The sequence below is a fragment of the Liolophura sinensis genome, chromosome 6 (genome assembly GCF_032854445.1).
Source record: "Liolophura sinensis isolate JHLJ2023 chromosome 6, CUHK_Ljap_v2, whole genome shotgun sequence".
Classification (NCBI taxonomy): Eukaryota; Metazoa; Mollusca; class Polyplacophora; order Chitonida; family Chitonidae; genus Liolophura; species Liolophura sinensis.
The window spans coordinates 79,211,787-79,234,445 of NC_088300.1; the positions used below are offsets into that span (position 1 = coordinate 79,211,787).

Below are 22,659 nucleotides of genomic sequence, written 5' to 3' on the forward strand. Positions count from 1 at the left end.
CCCCTCGTCACCACTGTCCATGGGCCTTGGTGACAACAAGCAATCCAGATTCCCTTGTCACCACTGTCCATGGGCCTTGGTGACAACAAGCAATCCGGATTCCCTCGTCACCACTGTCCATGGGCCTTGGGGGCAACAAGCAATCCAGATCCCCTTGTGACCACTCTCCATGGGCCGTGGGGCAACATGCAATCCAGATCCCCTCGTCACCACTGTCTATGGGCCTTGGTGACAACAAGCAATCCAGATTCCCTTGTCACCACTGTCCATGGGCCTTGGTGACAACAAGCAATCCGGATTCCCTCGTCACCACTGTCCATGGGCCTTGGGGGCAACAAGCAATCCAGATCCCCTTGTGACCACTCTCCATGGGCCGTGGGGCAACATGCAATCCAGATTCCCTTGTCACCACTGTCCATGGGCCTTGGGGCAACATGCAATCCAGATCCCCTTGTCACCACTGTCCATGTTCCTTGGTGGCAACAAGTAATCCGAATCCCTTTGTCATTAATGTCCATAGGCCTTGGTGGCACAAACAATCCAGATCACCTCTTCACCACTGTTCATGGGTCTCTGTGACAATAACCAATCCGGATCCCTCTGTTACTAGTGTCCACGGGCCTTGGTGGCAACAAGCCTTCCTGATCTCCCTCTCACCAGTATCCATGGGCCTTGGTGGCAACGAGCAGTCTCCAGTACGGAAGTAACAATGTTGTCATATTTACAGATGCCAATGTCTTGGTCAACAATACTGTCCTATTTACAGATGCTAACATTTGGGTCAACAATGATGCCATAATTATAGATGCTAACATCTGGGTCAACAATACCGTCATATTTACAGATGCCAACATCTGGGTCAACAATGTTGTCATAGTTACAGATGCTGGCATCTGGGTCAACAATACTGTCATATTTACAGATGCCAACATCTGGGTCAACTATGTTGTCATAATTACAGATGCTGACATCTGGGTCAACAATACTGTCATATTTACAGATGCCAACATCTGGGTCAACAATGTTGTCATAATGACAGATACCAACACCTGGGTCAAGAATGCTGTCACAATTACAGATGCCAAGATCGGGTCAACAATGTTATCATATTAACAGATATTGGCATCAGGGTCAACCATACTGTCATCATTACAGATACTGACATCTGGGTCAACAATGTTGTAGACCTGCTCTGAATGAACCTCCCTTGTTACACCACATGGACTATGCTGTAATGAGAGATCAGTTTTGAGGTGTGAAACTATGAGAAGCGGAATTTGACCATAAAAGCATGCAGTACGTACGTTCATTCAAGACTGTGACAAATATTTTCCAGAAACAACAGAATCCTTTGAGAGTTTTAGAAATGTTGGGAGTCTTAAATTCAGTTGATATTTTGCAGATTAAGTAGACTATATATATATATATCTGATTGAGTTTGCCAAAACGGTATATTATATTTAATTAGGGCTAGAATTTTTAAATTACCTCCAAATTGCTTAAAAAAGACTTTCCAAACAAATTCACAAAAGTAAAATCTTTAACTACATGTATATGCAGCGTATGCTTCTTTACCTCAGAAGCTTGCCACTAGCCATTTTCTCTGAGGTCTCACCCAACCACAGCTCAGGCTGCTTTACCTTGGAAGCTTGCCGCTGGCCATTTTCTCTGAGGTCCCACCCAACCACAGCTCCCGCTGCTTTACCTCGGAAGCTTGCCGCTGGCCATTTTCTCTGAGGTCCCACCCAACCACAGCTCACGCTGCTTTACCTTGAAAGCTTGCCGCTGGCCATTTTCTCTGAGGTCCCACCCAACCACAGCTCCCGCTGCTTTACCTCGGAAGCTTGCCGCTGGCCATTTTCTCTGAGGTCCCACCCAACCACAGCTCACGCTGCTTTACCTCGGAAGCTTGCCGCTGGCCATTTTCTCTGAGGTCCCACCCAACCACAGCTCATGCTGCTTTACCTCGGAAGCTTGCCATTAGCCATTTTCTTGGAGGTCCCACCCAGATTACTGCTAAAAATTAACACCCCTTTTAAAAAGGAGAGTGGCCTGAAGGGAGGTAATTCAATGCGGCCCTATTACAGATTATGCCATACATGTTAACCCAAAGAAAATCAACACGGAGTGATGTAAAGGAATTATAGATGTCTTTTATTACAAGGGACATAAAAAAGAGTATCCATGTATAACATATGTGTTACCAATAGTATCTGCAACTGAAAGCACATTCCCTGTTGTTTATAACAGAACATAAGTGAACCAGACCAGAGGTTTACATGGCTAAAGATCAAAAAACAAAAGGAAAATCATGATGCTAAGATGAACTTTAGTGTACAATGAAGACAAGTATGTATCACAATTCAGGATAAAAGTTGAAGTTGCTGGAAAATGATACAAACATAATGACAAGACTACATATTCCTTTTAATGCTTTGTGATTTCTGAGTACATGGGGGTAGAGGACATGGCTAATTTCCAGGTGACAGATGACAGGGATTTTGGCAGTAGACATTCATTGATGATCATCTTTGTAACACATGCTTACATTTACATATAAACAAAAACTCAATTATTTTTTTCTAATTATTCAATCATTTCAAGTTTGAATATGAACATTTAGTTCTGGCTATAAAATCTAGACGAGGCATATTGGGGCCAGCAAGTTTTTCATTTAAAATACAAACAATCATGTAAAGATTAAAAAATATTAACCAATACTGAAAACTAAACTTCAGTTCAGTCTGTAAGATTCATAAACAATCATCTACTCCTCAATCAATTTAACATGGCACTTAACAGTTGGCTGGTAATACAAAATATATATATCATGTGATACATGTACATTCAACAAGACTAAGAATATTTCCTTCATTACAACACACGCAAATTTGTGAAGGCTTTGTTTAATTCTATCAACAGTAAGACATTAACAGACACATAACATTTATCCACATGGACAAGCAAAGCCAAGAACAACCTTCCTGTCATTTTAATGATTTTTTCCAAAAATTTGCATGATTTTCAAAAATTTAAGTTAACATCTTCAACACATTTGCATGAACATGAAATTCTGTTTTGACAAATTCGCCTTGTCTAAATGATAGAGCAAATTTAATTTGCAGTTTCTGAAAGTCAAATGTAAATTTCAAGTGACTGGCAACCCAATTAACACATAAAATCTCAGTGTTGAGTCGGAATGAGTTAACTGTTAGATGTGAGAGGTTACAGGATGATGCTACATGTTTATGGTAACAATGTAAATATAGACCATGTTTCATGGATAACAGTCAATGTGTGGAACGTCTTTATTCCCTCACAGGGCTCACTCCACTGAAGAGTTACAGGGATATGGAATGGTTGCTGATTTGCTGGCATGAGAGACAGACAAGTACAGGTTTATGCCTAGCCTAAGATGAATTTTAAATATGGCACATTTACTAACGAGTGAGCAAGGCTGTAGGCTTTAACCCAGGAAATCCTATCTCCACTGCCAGCCAATCAACACTGATTCTTTAACTTGCCCTTTAATGTTCCACTTTTCCTCAACCTTCTAGCCTTTAATAAAAAGTTAAAATGTTCCACTCCCAGAACTATATTCCTTTGTGCTGCAGTTTCTATGCAGGGACATTTGATCAAACCTATATATACATTTATAAGAGTTATAATGCACCAACAAGACAATTAGAAGTTTCATGCATGTTTCTGTCCCCATGGAACAAGGTAATAACAAGCTTGTTCTCATGAAAGAAGGTAATAACAAGCCTGTCCTTATGCTAACGGATCAGTATATCAACTAATGCAAAAGAAAAAAAAACAGAGTCTTCGTAGAAAATGTGTCACTGTCTTCTAAAGAAAAATGGGGCATTGTCTGGTTTTGAATTTTTAGTGTAACATTTTACTAGAACTGACAGAGAGAAGTACAAAGACATATGGCTGTCCGGTTTATTAATGGCCCACTGTAGCTGAGCACACTCTGAGGTATCACCTGGTAGGGCAATGGACTATCTTAATTAATACACCTGTCTAAGATACCCCATCACAAGAAAGAGAATCGATTGCAGCACTGGTTTTGGCACCCTACCTGGTTACCATGGAAACTAAACATAAAAAGCCTGCACAGAATTAAATTTATCAGGAGACTGTGATGTGTACGCTTATACATCATCAAATATATGTACATGTATAGATACAGCTGTCGGTTAGATGAACTGCCAGTATAGATACAGACAATTTTACTTGTGTTGTACATGTAGATACAGCTGTCCGTTACATGAACTGCCAGTACAGACACAGACAATTTTACTTGTGTTGTACATGTAGATACAGCTGTCCGTTACATGAACTGCCAGTACAGACACAGACAATTTTACTTGTGTTGTACATGTAGATACAGCTGTCCGTTACATGAACTGCCAGTATAGACACAGACAATTTTACTTGTGTTGTACATGTAGATACAGCTGTCCGTTACATGAAGTGCCAGTACAGACACAGACAATTTTACTTGTGTTGTACATGTAGATACAGCTGTCCGTTACATGAACTGCCAGTATAGACACAGACAATTTTACTTGTGTTGTACATGTAGATACAGCTGTCCGTTACATGAACTGCCAGTATAGACACAGACAATTTTACTTGTGTTGTACATGTAGATACAGCTGTCCGTTACATGAACTGCCAGTATAGACACAGACAATTTTACTTGTGTTGTACATGTAGATACAGCTGTCCGTTACATGAACTGCCAGTATAGACACAGACAATTTTACTTGTGTTGTATACACTATAACATTCAATGATGTAATATATTCTGTGCTACATGTATACCATCAACAGGCAATTCGATTTTGAACCCATGCATTATGTGTAGGTTAAGAACCGTAAACTAATCCAATGTACCCACATATAGTGAAGTTTGTGCCTGTTTAAGATTTTTTTTATTTACTGATTTGACTGGAATTTTATGCTGTATACTAGAATATTTCACTTAGTATATGGCAGCGGAGAGCATTACGGTGAAATGAAACTGGGTAGTGTCTGGTGGAAAATCCTGACCCATTTTTAAGAAGTACATGTACATGGACTTTTGGTTATGTTTTGCACAACAGAGTAATGGCACTGGTACTTGATTTATACCTGTGGTTGTCTAACAGATGTTAGACTTATGCTATCAGACTGGTTGTGCTTCTCTAACAAACATCATCTTCATATGGCACCAGGTAATAAATTCAAATTTCAGACATTTTAATAAAAAATTTCTAGACATGCCATGAAAATTTTATTCTTGTGCATGCTTTTCAGCTCTTCCATATAATATGCATGCTTTTTTGTAACGCATGGGTTAATGACTTGTATGTTCTCCACGTGTTGATTGTTATACACTGTATGTATAAGTGGCTCTACCCTGCGTTCATCACAAGTCCAGTGAACTCACAGGTAGAATACCTGTAACTGCTGCAGACTGAGAGGTACAGGATGTGATCAGAGAACAAGTCAGCCACACTTATCCTAGCTCAGAAACACAAGCACTCAAGTTGCACCAAAAGAAAAAAAATGAAGTATTTAGACAACTTTTCTGCTCAATTTAACCAGTTTCCACTTACCTCATTTCTTTTTCTTCAACTTAAAATGCAAATGCAAATGAAAAACCTCCCAAAATGTAAAATGCTTTCAAACGCATGACAGCGTAGCCTTCTCAAGCAGTCGCACGACCTCGTCAATTGATGTTTAATTGAGTTGTGAAATCAGCTGTATGTAGGGCACAAAACTGCATAAACCTTCCAGCATATGACATCAATGAAGATGCAGTGAGCAGATTGACACAGGTCACACCTGGCCGATCTTTCTTGTGTATCCATTACGTGATGTAGACTATACTCCTATCTGGTCTCTGGAGCGTGTACTACAGCAATATTCTCATTACCAGAGCTGCAGGGTGCTGCAGGGGGCTGTAGGGTGCTGCAGGGTGCTGTAGGGTGCTGTAGGGTGCTGTAGGTTGCTGCAGGGTGTGTCCTACCACATTCACGTAACTCTTCCCCAACATCTTAACCTACTCAATTAAGGTAGTCATACTTTGTACTTTTGATTGAAGATATTTTGTTTGAGTGAATGTAGTACATGTACACTGGGTACAGCTGTAACAATACTGTCGAAGTTAATTCATATTTCATGAAACAAATTCATGTCACACAAGTCTTAAGCAAGAAAAGTCCGAACAGGCTAAAGGGCTAACAAAAAGGCCAGCTTTGATCAGACATTCCAAGATTCAACTACCAACCAATTAAAATGGAAATAAATATTTTGGTAACAAGTGTAAATATATACAGAATATGGACTTACGGGTAAATGGTAATGGGATTCTCTAAAAGTCTCCATCAGAAGTGACTGTCCTATACCCAACCATCGGAAGTGACTGTCCCATACCCGACCATCGGAAGTGACTGTCCTCTACGCGAGATGACTGTTTCCGCGACGAGATGACTGACTTGGGTTAAGAAACCTCCATTTCTCCACTGGTGTTGTTCAACTACAATGTACTTCTGGACAAATCATTTCCATTCATTCAGATGTGTTCTAAAATGGAATATTACTGGTGAGGTAAACGATTTACTTGTGAAGTGGTCAGTTTTACAGAAATCTTTGCTTAAGCAGATCTGCTCACCAGGACATCAGAATCCTTACCTTATCAACTTCAGAAAGAGAATGTAAGAGGCCATAATCTCAAGTAAGCAGTAAGAACACATTTATAAGCATGAAGTCAACATGAAGTCAACCAAACAGTATGGTTTCATATAAGCTAACATACATCAACATTTATTTATAATGCTTTAGTAAGTCATTTACTATGATAAGTAGCACTGTGTACTGTGAACAGAGAAATGCATATTATGGTTTCTTTTTCTCAACATGTATTCAATACAAAAGCACCATTTGAAAATTCAACCATTTAGAATGGCAGTGTATTGTGCATGAAATCACTAAGGTTATAGCATCCAGGACCGACATGACAAATCTCACCTGGAAGACAGATGTTTCTTCTCATCTGCCTTTGCTTCATACAGTTTAGCACTAGCCTCAGGGGCAAAAGGTGTACATTATTAAAAATCCTTTCAGAAACTAACTATGTAATTATCTAAAACAAGTACAAATCTTATTGAGTGATACATGGTCCAGCCATAGATATGAGAGAATTTCTATTTACAAGGCATATATCTGACAGTGTAAAGTTACAAGTATGAATGAAATTCTAACTACAGGTAATAAAATATATATAACATTCAATATAAATGTTTGTCAGAACACTGCAGACATCAACAGTGGTACTGACCCTAAAAACAAGTCACATGAGGAAAATCACAGCCTTGATATTTCTCTGCCGTCTTGTGTTAAAAATGCCACATGTAAGTAACACCAAAACTCAAATCAATTTTCTGAATTTCTAAAGCTTAATTTGTTTCTCCAGCAAACATAACAATATGTAAAACATTTAAGCACCGATTTTTTGGAACAAACAATTATTAAAAAGGAGAGAAGAAGTACGTAGACAGACATTCCCACACACAATGATAGGTACACTATCAGTCGAAGATTCAGTTATTTCTATCAAAATCACTTCCACTCAGGGGGTGATGTAGTGTTTTTTGTGCTCATCAGCCTCGGACACAATCTTTCTTTATCAGATACCGTTTGTGTCATCATATAACAAAGAAAAAGAAAGAAATACCTTAAGAACATAAAAAAGTAAAAAGCCTCATCTACCGTCTCTGTCGACCTTTAGACTTTAAAATCAATTAGCATTGTTATGCATGCTCTGCACACTGAACCACATGAATCGTAGCTGGACATTCCTATCCTGTCAGGCAACGAGTTCGGGTGTGATTGACAGTGCTCATAACCACTGGTGTCAGTCCAGAAACTACATTTACACTCTTTTTCTCTTGTGTTTTTCCCTGTTTCTTATGGTCTTAACTTGAGAAAGTCCATGTACCTGTTACAGAAGCAATGAAGACAATGAAGCAATAGTGACATAAGGCTGACTGCCTACACAGATAGCACCTTGTCCATATACATGGGATTTAACCCAGAATGATGGTTTTCATCGTCGTCAGACTCGGTTTAGACAGAGTTTCAGCTTTTGGGAGTTTTTTCCCTTTGGTAATGACTTTCTTTGTCGTTGGTTTTACCCCAATCTTGGGCTTCTTAAAGATACTAGAGATGATTCTAGAAACAGCGTTTCCAATTTCTGTAGGTGAGCATGTTTTCTGGCTGAGAATTGTCCAATCATCTTCAGACACACACTGCGGGACCTGAAGAGAGAAAATGGAATCATCAACCCACATGCACATGTAGTCTACTTCCTCAGCCTATTCGCATACAATAGAGCAGCTTTCAGTGCAATTTATGCATATTTGAATTTGATTTTGGTGACAAAACTACATTGGTCCGTTACATTGGATTGGTCCGTTTCATAAATATGCTTAAATAAACACCTTGCAAACATGTGAAAATGTTGAAGAATGCCAGTATATCAGATTTATAGGTGCAGGTTAAAATTATAGCCATTATATCCAAGTTGTCAAGGTCAACAGTCAATAAATGGCTATAAATCAGACATAATTAGCTTTTGCATACAAAAATATCACATTCCTGTACAAATATTTTCAAAGTTAAAGACTCATGAAAATAGGACAAAGATCAGTCAGATCCGCAATTGCAAAAGCCAAAACAAGCTGATGGGGCATGCCTGTGTGTGCAAGTGTGCAAGTCTGATTAATTTGGTTGATACACATAGGTGGATGTTGTTGACAGAAGTATGAATGGGAGAGTTTTGAGTTTGAACTCTGCTAAAGGCAAGAAAGTCCTATTGTACCAAGTTACCTGTAAGAAATGTTAGGCTACTATTTTGGGACCACATCTAAACTAATATAATTGTCTGAAAAAAGTTTTACAAAAGGGTATTTAGAAAAGAAAAAAAATAGAAATGAGAAATAATAGTGAAAACTGAGGAAGAGAAGGCTGCCTAAAGTTTACAGGAAATTCCAGAAGGAAAGAAGTGTTGCATCAACAAAAACTGTTTAATAAGATACTTGACAAGTCACATGAGGGTAAGACTTATCTTACCTCTAATAACCAAAAGAAGTTAATCTCAAAACTCTCCTGTTCTAAGTAGGTAAGAGTCTCATCAATAAATTTTTATGTACATGTATAAAATTGGCAGAGTAATTATCAAGATAACAATCCATCTAAGGGGCATAACTCTGTAAAATAATGCCTGGCAGTGTTCATTTGTGACAAAAGAAATTCTAAGAAGAATAAAAATTTACCTAGAACTGTACAAGTATCTGAATTAACTCAAGACCAGTTTGGAGGGGCACACACCTTCTATGTACCAGCTAAAATATTATTTTTTCTAATCCTTTTTCTTTGTATCTAATGCAAACAAATGCCTGTGTCCATGTGTTTCATTGTGAAAAATGACTGTATCTGACCAACCAGTGTTTATTATAAACACATCAAATATACAGCCACAGTCTATGATGTGGGATGGGGAAACAGGAGTGCTTGGGGTAAACCACAGGTGTTCAACACTTCACATGTACAGCCACAGTCTATGATGTGGGATGGGGAAACAGGAGTGCTTGGGGTAAACCACAGGTGTTCAACACTTCACATGTACAGCCACAGTCTATGATGTGGGATGGGGAAACAGGAGTGCTTGGGGTAAACCACAGGTGTTCAACACTTCACATGTACAGTCACAGTCAATGATGTGGGGTGGAGAAATAGGGGTGCTTGGGGTAAACCACAGGTGTTCAACACTTCACATGTACACTCACAGTCAATGATGTGGGGTGGAGAAATAGGGGTGCTTGGAGTAATCCACTGGTGTTTAACACTTCACATGTACAGTCACAGTCAATGATGTGGGATGAGGAAACAGGAGTGCTTGGGGTAAACCACAGGTGTTCAACACTTCACATGTACACTCACAGTCAATGATGTGGGGTGGAGAAATAGGGGTGCTTGGAGTAATCCACTGGTGTTTAACACTTCACATGTACAGCCACAGTCTATGATGTAGGATGGGGAAACAGGAGTGCTTGGGGTAAACCACAGGTGTTCAACACTTCACATGTACACTCACAGTCAATGATGTGGGGTGGAGAAATAGGGGTGCTTGGGGTAAACCACAGGTGTTCAACACTTCACATGTACACTCACAGTCAATGATGTGGGGTGGAGAAATAGGGGTGCTTGGAGTAATCCACAGGTGTTCAACACTTCACATGTACACTCACAGTCAATGATGTGGGGTGGAGAAATAGGGGTGCTTGGAGTAATCCACTGGTGTTTAACACTTCACATGTACAGCCACAGTCAATGATGTGGGGTGGGGAAACAGGGGTGCTTGGGGTAAACCACTGGTGTTTAACACTTCACATGTACAGTCACAGTCAATGATGTGGGGTGGGGAAACAGGAGTGGTTGGGGTAAACCACTGGTGTTTAACACTTCACATGTACAGCCACAGTCAATGATGTGGGGTGGGGAAACAGGGGTGCTTGGGGTAAACCACTGGTGTTTAACACTTCACATGTACAGTCACAGTCAATGATGTGGGGTGGGGAAACAGGAGTGCTTGGGGTAAACCACTGGTGTTTAACACTTCACATGTACAGCCACAGTCAATGATGTGGGGTGGGGAAACAGGGGTGCTTGGGGTAATCCACTGGTGTTTAACACTTCACATGTACAGCCACAGTCAATGATGTGGGGTGGGGAAACAGGAGTGCTTGGGGTAAACCACTGGTGTTTAACACTTCACATGTACAGCCACAGTCAATGATGTGGGGTGGGGAAACAGGGGTGCTTGGGGTAAACCACTGGTGTTTAACACTTCACATGTACAGCCACAGTCAATGATGTGGGGTGGAGAAATAGGGGTGCTTGGAGTAATCCACTGGTGTTTAACACTTCACTTGTACAGTCACAGTCAATGATGTGGGATGAGGAAACAGGAGTGCTTGGAGTAATCCACTGGTGTTTAACACTTCACATGTACAGTCACAGTCAATGGTATGGGATGGGGAAACAGGGGTGCTTGGAGTAAACTACTGGTGTTTAACACTTCACTTGTACAGTCACAGTCAATGGTATGGGATGGGGAAACAGGAGTGCTTGGAGTAAACCATTGGTGTTTAACACTTCACTTGTACAGCCACAGTCAATGATATGGTATGGGGAAACAGGAGTGCTTGGAGTAAACCGCTGGTGTTTAACACTTCACATGTACAGTCACAGTCAATGATGTGGAATGTGGAAACAGGAGTGCTTGGAGTAATCCACTGGTGTTTAACACTTCACATGTACAGTCACATTCAATGGTATGGGATGGGGAAACAGGGGTGCTTGGGGTAAACTACTGGTGTTTAACACTACACTTGTACAGCCAAAGTCAATGATATGGGGTGGGGAAACAGGAGTGCTTGGAGTAATCCACTGGTGTTTAACACTTCACATGTACAGTCACATTCAATGGTATGGGATGGGGAAACAGGGGTGCTTGGGGTAAACTACTGGTGTTTAACACTACACTTGTACAGCCAAAGTCAATGATATGGGATGGGGAAACAGGAGTGCTTGGAGTAAAACATTGGTGTTTAACACTTCACTTGTACAGTCACAGTCAGTGGTATGGGGTGGGGAAACAGGAGTGCTTGGAGTAAACTACTGGTGTTTAACACTACACTTGTACAGCCAAAGTCAATGAAATGGGATGGGGAAACAGGAGTGCTTGGAGTAAAACATTGGTGTGTAACACTTCACTTGTACAGCCATAGTCAATGATGTGGAATGGGGAAACAGGAGTGATTGGGGTAAACCGCTGGTGTTTAACACTTCACATGTACAGTCACAGTCAATGATGTGGGGTGGGGAAACAGAGGTATCTGAAGTAAACTACTGGTGTTAACACTTCACATGTACATCCATAGTCAATGATATGGTATGAGGAAACAGGGGTGCTTGGAGTAAACCATTGGTGTTTAACACTTCACTTGTACAGCCACAGTCAATGATATGGTATGGGGAAACAGGAGTGCTTGGATTAAACCACTGGTGTTTAACACTTAAAATGTACAGCCACAGTCAATGATGTGGAATGAGGAAACAGGAGTGATTGGGGTAAACCGCTGGTGTTTAACACTTCACATGTACAGCCACAGTCAATGATGTGGGGTGGGGAAACAGGGCTGTTTGGAGTAAACCACTGGTGTTTAACACTTCAAATGTACAGTCACAGTCAATGATGTGGGATGAGGAAACAGGAGTGCTTGGAGTAAACCACTGGTGTTTAACACTTCACATGTACAGCCACAGTCAATGATATGGTATGAGGAAACAGGGGTGCTTGGATTAAACCACTGGTGTTTAACACTTCAAATGTACAGTCACAGTCAATGATGTGGGATGGGGAAACAGGGCTGTTTGGAGTAAACCACTGGTGTTTAACACTTCACTTGTACATTCACAGTCAATGGCATGGGATGGGGAAACAGGAGTGCTTGGGGTAAACTACTGGTGTTTAACACTTCACATGTACAGTCACGGTCAATGATATGGAATGTGGAAACAGGAGTGCTTGGAGTAATCCACTGGTGTTCAACACTTCACATGTACAGCCATAGTCAATGATATGGTATGTGGAAACAGGAGTGCTTGGGATAAACCACTGGTGTTCAACACTTCACATGTACAGCCATAGTCAATGATATGGGATAGGGAAACAGGAGTGCTTGGGGTAAACCGCTGGTGTCCAACACTTGACTTGTACAGTCACAGTCAATGATGTGGGATGGGGAAACAGGAGTGCTTGGAGTAAACCACTGGTGTTCAACACTTCACATGTACAGCCATAGTCAATGATATGGTATGTGGAAACAGGAGTGCTTGGGATAAACCACTGGTGTTCAACACTTCACATGTACAGCCACAGTCAATGATATGGTATGGGGAAACAGGGGTGCTTGGAGTAAACCATTGGTTTTTAACACTTCACATGTACAGCCACAGTCAATGATGTTGAATGTGGAAACAGGAGTGCTTGGAGTAATCCACTGGTGTTTAACACTTCACATGTACAGTCACAGTCAATGATGTGGGATGGGGAAACAGGGGTATCTGAAGTAAACTACTGGTGTTTAACACTTCACATGTACAGTCACAGTCAATGATGTGGGATGGGGAAACAGGGGTATCTGAAGTAAACTACTGGTGTTTAACACTTCACATGTACAGTCACAGTCAATGGTATGGGCTGGGGAAACAGGAGTTCTTGGAGTAAACCACTGGTGTTTAACACTTCACTTGTACATTCACAGTCAATGGCATGGGATGGGGAAACAGGAGTGCTTGGGGTAAACTACTGGTGTTTAACACTTCACATGTACAGTCACAGTCAATGATGTGGGATGGGGAAACAGGAGTGCTTGGAGTAAACCATTGGTGTTTCTTAGCTGCTGATTTGTCATTATGGTGAATAAAGTTAAGAATGATAAAGAAATGTGCAGCAGTGAATGATAAGTGCATATTAATGGATGAAGTCATTCAGGACAATCTGGAAATGCTGTCTAGGGTGACTACCAGTTGTACTGTCAGTTTTGGGCCACAAGAATGCAACATGTTCACAATACCTTGAATATTTTCTGTGGGACACCAAACAATCCTCCTGCGGCACCTCCTGTCGCCCGGATGGGTATTACAATTCGATCACTCCACGCAAACTGCTCAGCTTCATGAGCAGAGCCTGGGCCGCCTGGATAAAAACAACAAATCTTAGAGGTGAAATCAGATAAAATCCCAACACTCAGTTTTCAGGGCCCTCAGGCAAGTGTAAAAATGAGAATGTACTAAACTGTTCACCAAGACATCTTGTCACCGCGGTGTATTAATTTATTTGATATTTTTTTTAAGCCGAGATAATTTCACTGAAATGAAGCGGCTGTCAACAAGCATTTATATTGGGAGGAAGCCTGGCACAGCCCCCAGGAAACCCATGACCATCCACAGAGTTGCTGCCAGACCATGCCAATACGGTCAGAGAGAAAGTTGAGCTCACAGTGACCACGTTGGTAACAGGCCTCTGGGACACTGTGCTGCACTAGCATGCTAAACACCAGGCCATGGAGGTCCCTCACCAGCCTTCTGTACAGTTACCAACAAGTACAATGTTGCCTCACAATAAATCTTGTTCCCCAAAAATCTGTGTTATACTTTCATGAGAAAACTGTTAAAACTGCAAACCAATAAAGATTTTTCAGCAAGAAATATACGTAAATAATGTGACGTCATTTGCTTTATTTCCTATTGATGGTGTGTCACCCATGTGATATTTGATATTTTAGGCTTAAGCTCTTGAATAGTACGCAAGCATAAGCAAAAAAATTTTCTGTTAATAATAGATGTTGTAACTGGTTACATTTCCGTTGCAAGCGAGTTTGATTCCAAATGCACGTGTGACATTGTTGCAGCATGACTTCCCTGTGTGTGTGGTTTCCTCAACAATACAGAATACATTTCACTCATAATGTTTGTACATTTTCAGTAAATGTTGACATTTGGCTACAAAGCGGGGTGTGAAACTGCGAGGAGTGAATTTTGGCTTACCAGCATGCTGACATGTGAGAGTTGAGATGAGCTGACTCAAACATTTGAGAATGGCTTCTTGATTATTTCCTCTTTCCTTCATTTAATGTTGATTTGATGAATATACATTAAAATGGTGAGCATTATTTATTTATTTTTTTTGTTCAGTAGCTATGACGCAGTCACATGATCCGATTGACAGCTAGTCATCTGCAGTCTGCCATTTTGAATCCGAGTCATCTAAGCTCCAGGAGTTGCTTCTGATATGAGCAGACAAATGTGGATACCAAATGTGTGGTAACTTTTTATATTTAAAAATAAATTGGATGAAAATATGTTACTCGTTTTCAGCTTGTGGAAATGTTTAACATGCACCGAGTTCTGTAGAACAGCTTTGGCTTATGATTACGAGGTATAAGGCTAGCTTCGCGGGATGTCACTCATGGGGCAGTGCTGAAACGCCTGAATTATTAGGTAACAAAAAATCTCACGTGCTTATAGTAAACTAATAATAAGGAAGCATTTGACAGTGTCAGAATAATGACCTGTAAGACAGACCGTAACCCAATATACTTCAGCCGTATACATGTATACTGAATTCTGAGGTAATTTCATTACAGCAAGAGGTAGCCGAGGCCTCCGTGGTTCAGTTGGTTAGCGTGCTAGTACAGTGTAATGACCCAGGAGCCTCTCACCAATGCAACTGCTGTGAGGTCCAGTTGATGCTAGCTTCCTCTCCGGCCGTACGTGGGAAGGTCTTCCAGCAACCTGTGGATGGTCATGGGTTTCCACCAGGCTCTGCCTGGTTTCCTCGAACCATAATGCTGGCCGTCGTCGTATAAGTGAAATATTCTTGAGTATGGCGTAAAACCCCAATCAAATCAAAGCAAATCAAAAGATTCAGCCTAAAACACACCCAGAAACCTGTCTCCAAAGCGGCGCACTTAATCATATAATATGAATAAAATGCTTACCTTCCACAAGTACACAGATGTCAAATGCTCTAGCCACGATTGTTTCTCTCTCTCTTACACTGCTCCCACAAAACATCGTCTTGCCAAAGGAAAGAGCTTTAAATGTGCCATCCCTGTTTTGTAAGGCCTTCTTACTCATGTTCTACATGAAAAATAGACAACAATTGCTGAAACGAGACCCCCTGGTCAAAAAACATGCAGTATCTGTACTCTATAAGGTATAAACGCAGCTGATTCAGCCTTCATCTACTAAAGGTGCTACCTATACCTGTCTCATACAAACCACATTACCTTCTCCTACAATTTCAACCAGTCCATTTAAAAGCATGAAAATTTGTATGATAATCTGAAAAAGAAAATTTTAAAATATTTTAAGAAATTAACTGTATAGTCCTACACGTTTCTAATACTATAGAGCAGTAACTACATTTAGGAATGGATTTCTAGTAACTATAGTCATTTTCAAAACATACTATGAACAAGACCCAGCCCATGTATCACGTACTGTGGGGTCCCGTTCTGGCAAGATATGCCACACTTTATGGTTCTTCCAAATTCTCTGTGTCTCCTCATAAAAGCCTCTGCTCACAGATTCCATCACACCATAGAAACCACCCGTTACCAAGGTAACCCTCTCCAACTTCGCCAAACTTTGACCAATTGCCCTGAAAAAGAAAAATCCATCATGTTTTTTTATCACTTCTACACTTTGATTACAATGAAAATATGATGGTAGCCAACATAATGAAAGATAAAAAATTGCACATATTCCCTGACCAGTCATGAGGCACATGTAGTGGGCTTACCTTACTACTTCTCCACCGTAACCTATTAAACGTTTTCTCACTATCTATATTGCTACTAACCTTTTCTATTTCTCTGATTGATATAAATTTTTGCTCTACAAAATTAAACAAATAAGGAATATGTTGGCCCGTACTGCTCACCTGCAGATCATCTCTGTAGAACTATTGTGGAATTTCGTACCACCAGAAATGTACACACAGTATTCTCGTGGAATTTGCTTCCAGACTCTTTGTACCTGAAGGCAAAGAGATACATTTACCCACGCATTTACATGAAGCTTTCTTACAATTAAATGCATAGATTATGGGCTGACAAGAGAGAAACACCTACTCGCAGAGGTCTCAAAGATTAACAAGACGGTACCTTACTTACTTCAATCAGTGGAACATCAAAAAAATACAAAGTGTAGTACTCTACAATCTGCAGAAAGGTAAGAGTACATCACACATGAAATATTCCACAACTGAAATTACATGTTAAAATTATTATCAATTTCTAGCAGAAGTAAACTGAGCTGACTGCAAGCTGACATGATAAATAAACACAAGATGGTAAGGTAGACAGGGGCAGAGAACTCCAGTACAGACTTACAAACTGCATGAGCCTGGCCTCATTGATCTCGTCCATGGGGTTGTCTTTGGCTGAAGGATCGAGAGCCTGTTTGACACGAGACAGCAGGCTTTCCTTGTAACTGGGGTTCTTCATGGTCTATGGACAAAAATGTCAACCAAATTTGATACATCAACATGTGTGATTTCACCTTTTTAAAAGGGAGACAACTTAGTGAACAGTATTAACCATGGGATAGTCTGAATTAGTGACATGCATGTATCAATAGCGATATCCAATTTTACAATGTATCATATGTAAAACCATGACTCTTGTCTAACTGCTCCTTATAGACATTTTACAGCTATAATCAATCTGACTTGAACAAAAAAGAGTAAATAAAAAACAAAAACGGATCTGATAATTTTAGCTGGAAAAAATAACACACCAAACACGTGTTTTATGATCATCATAAGAGAGGCTTCAATTTGAACAGTCACTCTGCAGGAAGGTGCTTTGATAAAAATAACAAAACATGTCCAAACTGAAATAGAAAAACAAAACCAAGAGCAAAACAAAATCAAATGAAAAACTTTAGGAACAAGTTTCCTTCCAGTCAACAGTGTTTTTGAATGGTACACAACATTACCTCAAAAGTGGTGTTGCCCAGCAGCATACTGAGCCAGCCAGGAAAAGTGAACTCTTCACAGACAAACGGGATCATCCTCTTCCTGTGCTCACAATAATATACCTGGAGAAAACAAGGGTAAACTGAGTGGTTAACTGAGTGGTGAGCTGAGTGGTTAACTGAGTGGTTAACTGAGTGGTGAGCTGCGTGGTTAACTGAGTGGTGAGCTGAGTGGTTAACTGAGTGGTCAGCTGAGTGGTTAACTGAGTGGTGAGCTGCGTGGTTAACTGAGTGGTGAGCTGAGTGGTTAACTGAGTGGTGAGCTGAGTGGTTAACTGAGTGGTGAGCTGAGTGGTGAACTGAGTGGTAAGCAAGTGGTTAACTGACTAAACAACTGACTGGTGAACTTAGTGGTGGACTGAGTGGTGAACTGAGTGGTGAACTGACTAGTGAACTTAGTGGTGAACTGACTAGTGAACTGGCTAGTGAACTTAGTGGTGAGCTTAGTGGTGAACTGACTAGTGAACTGGCTAGTGAACTCAGTGTTGAACTGACTGGTGAACCGAGTGGTGAACTAAGTGGTGGACTGAGTTGTGAACCAAGATGGTCAACTTAGTGATGAACTTAGTGGTGAACTGGGTGGCGGACAGACTAGTGAACTTAGTGGTGAGCTGAGTGGTGAACTGAGTGGTGAACTTACTGGTGAACTGACTAGTGAACTGAGTAGTGAGCTGAGTGGTGAACTTACTGGTGAACCGACTAGTGAACTGAGTGGTGGACTGAGTGGTGAGCCTAGTGGTGGACGGAGTGGCGAACTGAGTGGTGAACTGACTAGTAAACTTAGTGGTGAACTGAGTGGTGAACCGACTAGTGAACATACTGGTGAACTGAGTGGTAAACTGACTGGTCAGCTGAGTGGTGAACTGACTGGTGAACTGACTGATGAACTTACTGGTGAACTGTGTGTTGAATTGTGGGGTCAGTTGAGTGGTAAACTAGGTGGTGAGCTGAGTGGTCACAAGAGCAGTCAACAATCTTCAGCAGAGATTTCACACGTTAGAGAAGTTATTTGTTACCTGTACTTGTTCTGCACAAAGAATGTCACAATGTCTTTGTTCATTTTAACTATCAACACCTGACCATCATATGGTTCATAACATTTTCATTTCAAACATTTTTCAAAAATGATACAATGTAACATTCTTTCAAACCTCTAACATTACCAAATACATGTAATACATCTATTTCCAAGGCTTAAATGAATACTGAATCAGCACTGGATGCATTAATAGTAACTTTCTGGTTCACTGTCGTCAGATTTTAACAAAATGATGTAAAACTGCAGATGTTTTCCATTATTATTTTTTTCATGCGTGCAGAAAAATGCGTTACAAAATAAAATATGATCCATTAAACATATATGGATAGTTATGTTGGCTGTAGAACTGACCTGCTGCTGACATGTTTTGGAGAGAGCAAATGACTGGGAGAGGACAACGATAACCAGACCAGCCTCATTGGCCTTCTCCTGAAACTGCTTGCGACTGTCCACGGACGAGTCTGTCGTGTCACATGACTGAGATGACTGACTGGATCGCAACAACTGTAACTCTGGAACATAGGCAAAATCATCTTACTACTGGATATCCAGATATAACATCAACCAATCACATACTCATTTATGTAAAACTTACCTTATATTAAGTTTTGGCCACATACATGTATGAAAGTAAAAACATCCCCACGGAATAAAACAAAACTGATAATTTACTGATTAAAAAATGACATATTACAGTATGAAATTTTAAGACTTATACTGTATTTCATTGGCTTAAAACTAACCAGTCAATGATGGTGCAAGCCAATCTAATAGGTAAATGTTTGTATCTGAAATGTGTCCAAGCTTCATCCACATTTTGTTCTGTTACAAAAGTGTATCAAAACTGACACGGATATGCTGTATGATTAAAATATCACGATATGAAGACCTGATTACCCTACCTGATTGACTAAGTCGGATGGTGTCATCCTCGGCAAAGTCCAGTTCTGTTGAACACCAGACCTCATAATTTTGGTTTTCTAGAAGTTTTGTCAACTCTTTACCCTGAGAAATAACAAATAGCCAGTCATCTACATAAACAGATGCATAGTCATGCATTTAAACAGTCCTCTCCAGTAAAATGTAGCAAATTGGACAGTTATGTCATGTGTTTCCACCAGTCTCTGCCCTGTTTCCTCCCACAATAATGCTGGTCGCTATCGTATAAGTGAAACATTCCTGGGTGCTTTGTACAACAACGATCAAATAAATAAATAAAACACATAAATCAACACATTTGAACAGAAACACAGGCATATAGCTGGTCACTTACATGGTTGTGCCTGAACAAAAATGCTATCCTAAGAATCGTCAGAGCGTCTATCCTGTCGTCAAATTTCACAACTAAAAATTGTGTACAAGGAAAAGATGGACAAATAAGGAGAAGCACTACTCTGAAAATTATTCAAGCATTTCTTACAATAAAGTCTAAGATTTATCATCAGAATACCATGGACAGATGCCTGCATTTGGAAAAACAATTTACAGCTTGGACTCCAAAGTGACATATGAAATATGGGAATTGTCACAAGGATGGAAAAATAGCCAAAAAAGATTTGTGTTAATACAGACCATCTACATGTATGTTACCCTTTTGTGTATAATCTATGCTTACCAGATGGCTTTGGTCTGGGTGAAGACTGATGACGATAAGGGGTTTCCCTTCCCGGTCTGAGGTCACATCATCTAGGCCCTCCATTCCCAGTGGCAAGCCAGACGGGTAACTCTTCAGCATGGAGGTCTGAAACACATACACATACAGGCAACACAGTGTGAAATCTGCCAGAGCAAATCAGTCATTTTATTTCAATTACTTTATAATTAAAATTTATAAAAAAAAAATACATATACATGTATAGTGTGTGTACTGCATTGGCATCATATTTAAACCTGACTTCACTGTTAATGACTTAAGCTTCAGGTAATTAATCCAAATACACATGAAGAACATTAATTTTAACATTTAGGGCAGAATTTTGAAATATTACAATGTGATCAAATCACATTCTTGAAATTTCACATTTAACACAATTTGGTGCCAGTTCTCAATTAATATCATTCCGTTTGTTTTCAGTCAATCAATAATTTACAGTAATTTCCTTTCGCAGAAATATGACATTTAGATAAATATACCTGCTTGACCAAAACAAGTCCTCTGGCAGTTGTCTCTCTGAATGTGCTGATACGATGACCAATTTCTAAGGCCACATGTCGAACGTCTTCGTCTCGCCAATTTCGAGAATCGTTCTGATTGCCAGTGTGACCGTTGATGAAAGGGCTCAGATCTATAAATGAAAACTAAAGTTATAAACACTGAGAAATTATCAATGCCATTATACTGGTAATGGTTTCTGATGAATTATAAACAGTGAGAAATTATCAATGCCATTATAATGGTGACAGTTTCTAATAAGTTATAAATGCTGAGAAATTATCACTGCCATTATACTTGTGACGGTTTCTGATAAGTTATAAACGGTGAGAAATTATCACTACCTTTATACTGGTGATGGTTTCTGATAAGTTTTAACAATGCGAAATTATCAAGCCATTATACTGGTGACGGTTCCTGATAAGTTAAAAACGCTGCGACATAATCAATGCCATTATACTGGTGACGGTTTCTGGTCAGTTATAAATGCTGCAAAATTATCAATGCCATTATACTGGTGATAGTTTCTGATAAGTTATAAACGCTGTGAAATTATCAATGCCATTATTCTGGTGACGGCCTCTGATAAGTTATAAACGCTGTGAAATTATCAATGCCATTATACTGGTGACAGTTTCTGATAAGTTATAAACGCTGTGAAATTATCAATGCCATTATACTGGTGACAGTTTCTGATAAGTTATAAACACTGCGAAATTATCAATGCCATTATACTGGTGATAGTTTCTGATAAGTTATAAACGCTGTGAAATTATCAATGCCATTATACTGGTGACGGCCTCTGATAAGTTATAAACGCTGTGAAATTATCAATGCCATTATACTGGTGACAGTTTCTGATAAGTTAAAATCACTGCAAAATTATCAATGCCATTATACTGGTGATGGTTTCCGATAAGTTATAAACACTGAGAAATTATCAATGCCATTATTCTGGTGACAGTTTCTGATAAGTTATAAATGTTGAGAAATTATCAAGCCATTATACTGGTGACGGTTCCTGATAAGTTAAAAACGCTGCTACATAATCAATGCCATTATACTGGTGACGGTTTCTGATCAGTTATAAACGCTGTGAAATTATCAATGCCATTATACTGGTGACGGTTTCTGATAAGTTATAAACGGTGAAAAATTATCAATGCCATTATACTGGTGATGGTTTCTGATAAGTTATAAACGGTGAAAAATTATCAATGCCATTATACTGGTGATGGTTTCTGATAAGTTATAAACGCTGTGAAATTATCAATGCCATTATACTGGTGATGGTTTCTGATAAGTTATAAACGCTGTGAAATTATCAATGCCATTATTTTGGTGACGGTCTCTGATAAGTTATAAACACTGAGAAATTATCAATGCCATTATACTGGTGACGGTTCCTGATAAGTTAAAAAAGCTGCGAAATAATCAATGCCATTATACTGGTGATGGTTTCTGATAAGTTATAATTTTTGAGAAATTATCACTGCCATTATACTGGTGATTGCTTCTGATAAGTTAAAATCGCTGCGAAATTATCAATGCCATTATACTGGTGACAGTTTCTGATAAGTTATAAACACTGAGAAATTATCAATGCCATTATTCTGGTGACAATTTCTGATAAGTTAAAATCGCTGCAAAATTATCAATGCCATTATACTGGTGATGGTTTCTGATAAGTTATAAACACTGAGAAATTATCAATGCCATTATTCTGGTGACAGTTTCTGATAAGTTAAAATCGCTGCAAAATTATCAATGCCATTATACTGGTGACGGTTTCTGATCAGTT

At 39.7% G+C, this 22,659-nt stretch overlaps 1 protein-coding gene across 2 annotated transcripts in view; it reads right to left on the reverse strand.

The window, feature by feature from the left end:
* Nucleotides 1–2,133: 2,133 nt before the first annotated feature.
* LOC135468797 (uncharacterized) overlaps nucleotides 2,134–22,659 on the reverse strand; it is a 41,101-nt gene continuing 20,575 nt past the window's right edge. For both annotated transcript variants that reach the window (XM_064747220.1, XM_064747221.1), the window contains exons 9-19: nucleotides 20,840–20,991; nucleotides 20,322–20,447; nucleotides 19,609–19,711; nucleotides 19,058–19,218; nucleotides 17,629–17,730; nucleotides 17,022–17,138; nucleotides 16,571–16,665; nucleotides 16,129–16,288; nucleotides 15,624–15,765; nucleotides 13,698–13,819; nucleotides 2,134–8,312 (exon numbers count right to left, since the gene is read on the reverse strand). In XM_064747220.1, coding sequence (XP_064603290.1) covers nucleotides 8,082–8,312; nucleotides 13,698–13,819; nucleotides 15,624–15,765; nucleotides 16,129–16,288; nucleotides 16,571–16,665; nucleotides 17,022–17,138; nucleotides 17,629–17,730; nucleotides 19,058–19,218; nucleotides 19,609–19,711; nucleotides 20,322–20,447; nucleotides 20,840–20,991 — 1,511 coding nt within the window. In that variant the 3' untranslated portion in view covers nucleotides 2,134–8,081. The remainder of the gene's footprint in view (nucleotides 8,313–13,697; nucleotides 13,820–15,623; nucleotides 15,766–16,128; nucleotides 16,289–16,570; nucleotides 16,666–17,021; nucleotides 17,139–17,628; nucleotides 17,731–19,057; nucleotides 19,219–19,608; nucleotides 19,712–20,321; nucleotides 20,448–20,839; nucleotides 20,992–22,659) is intronic.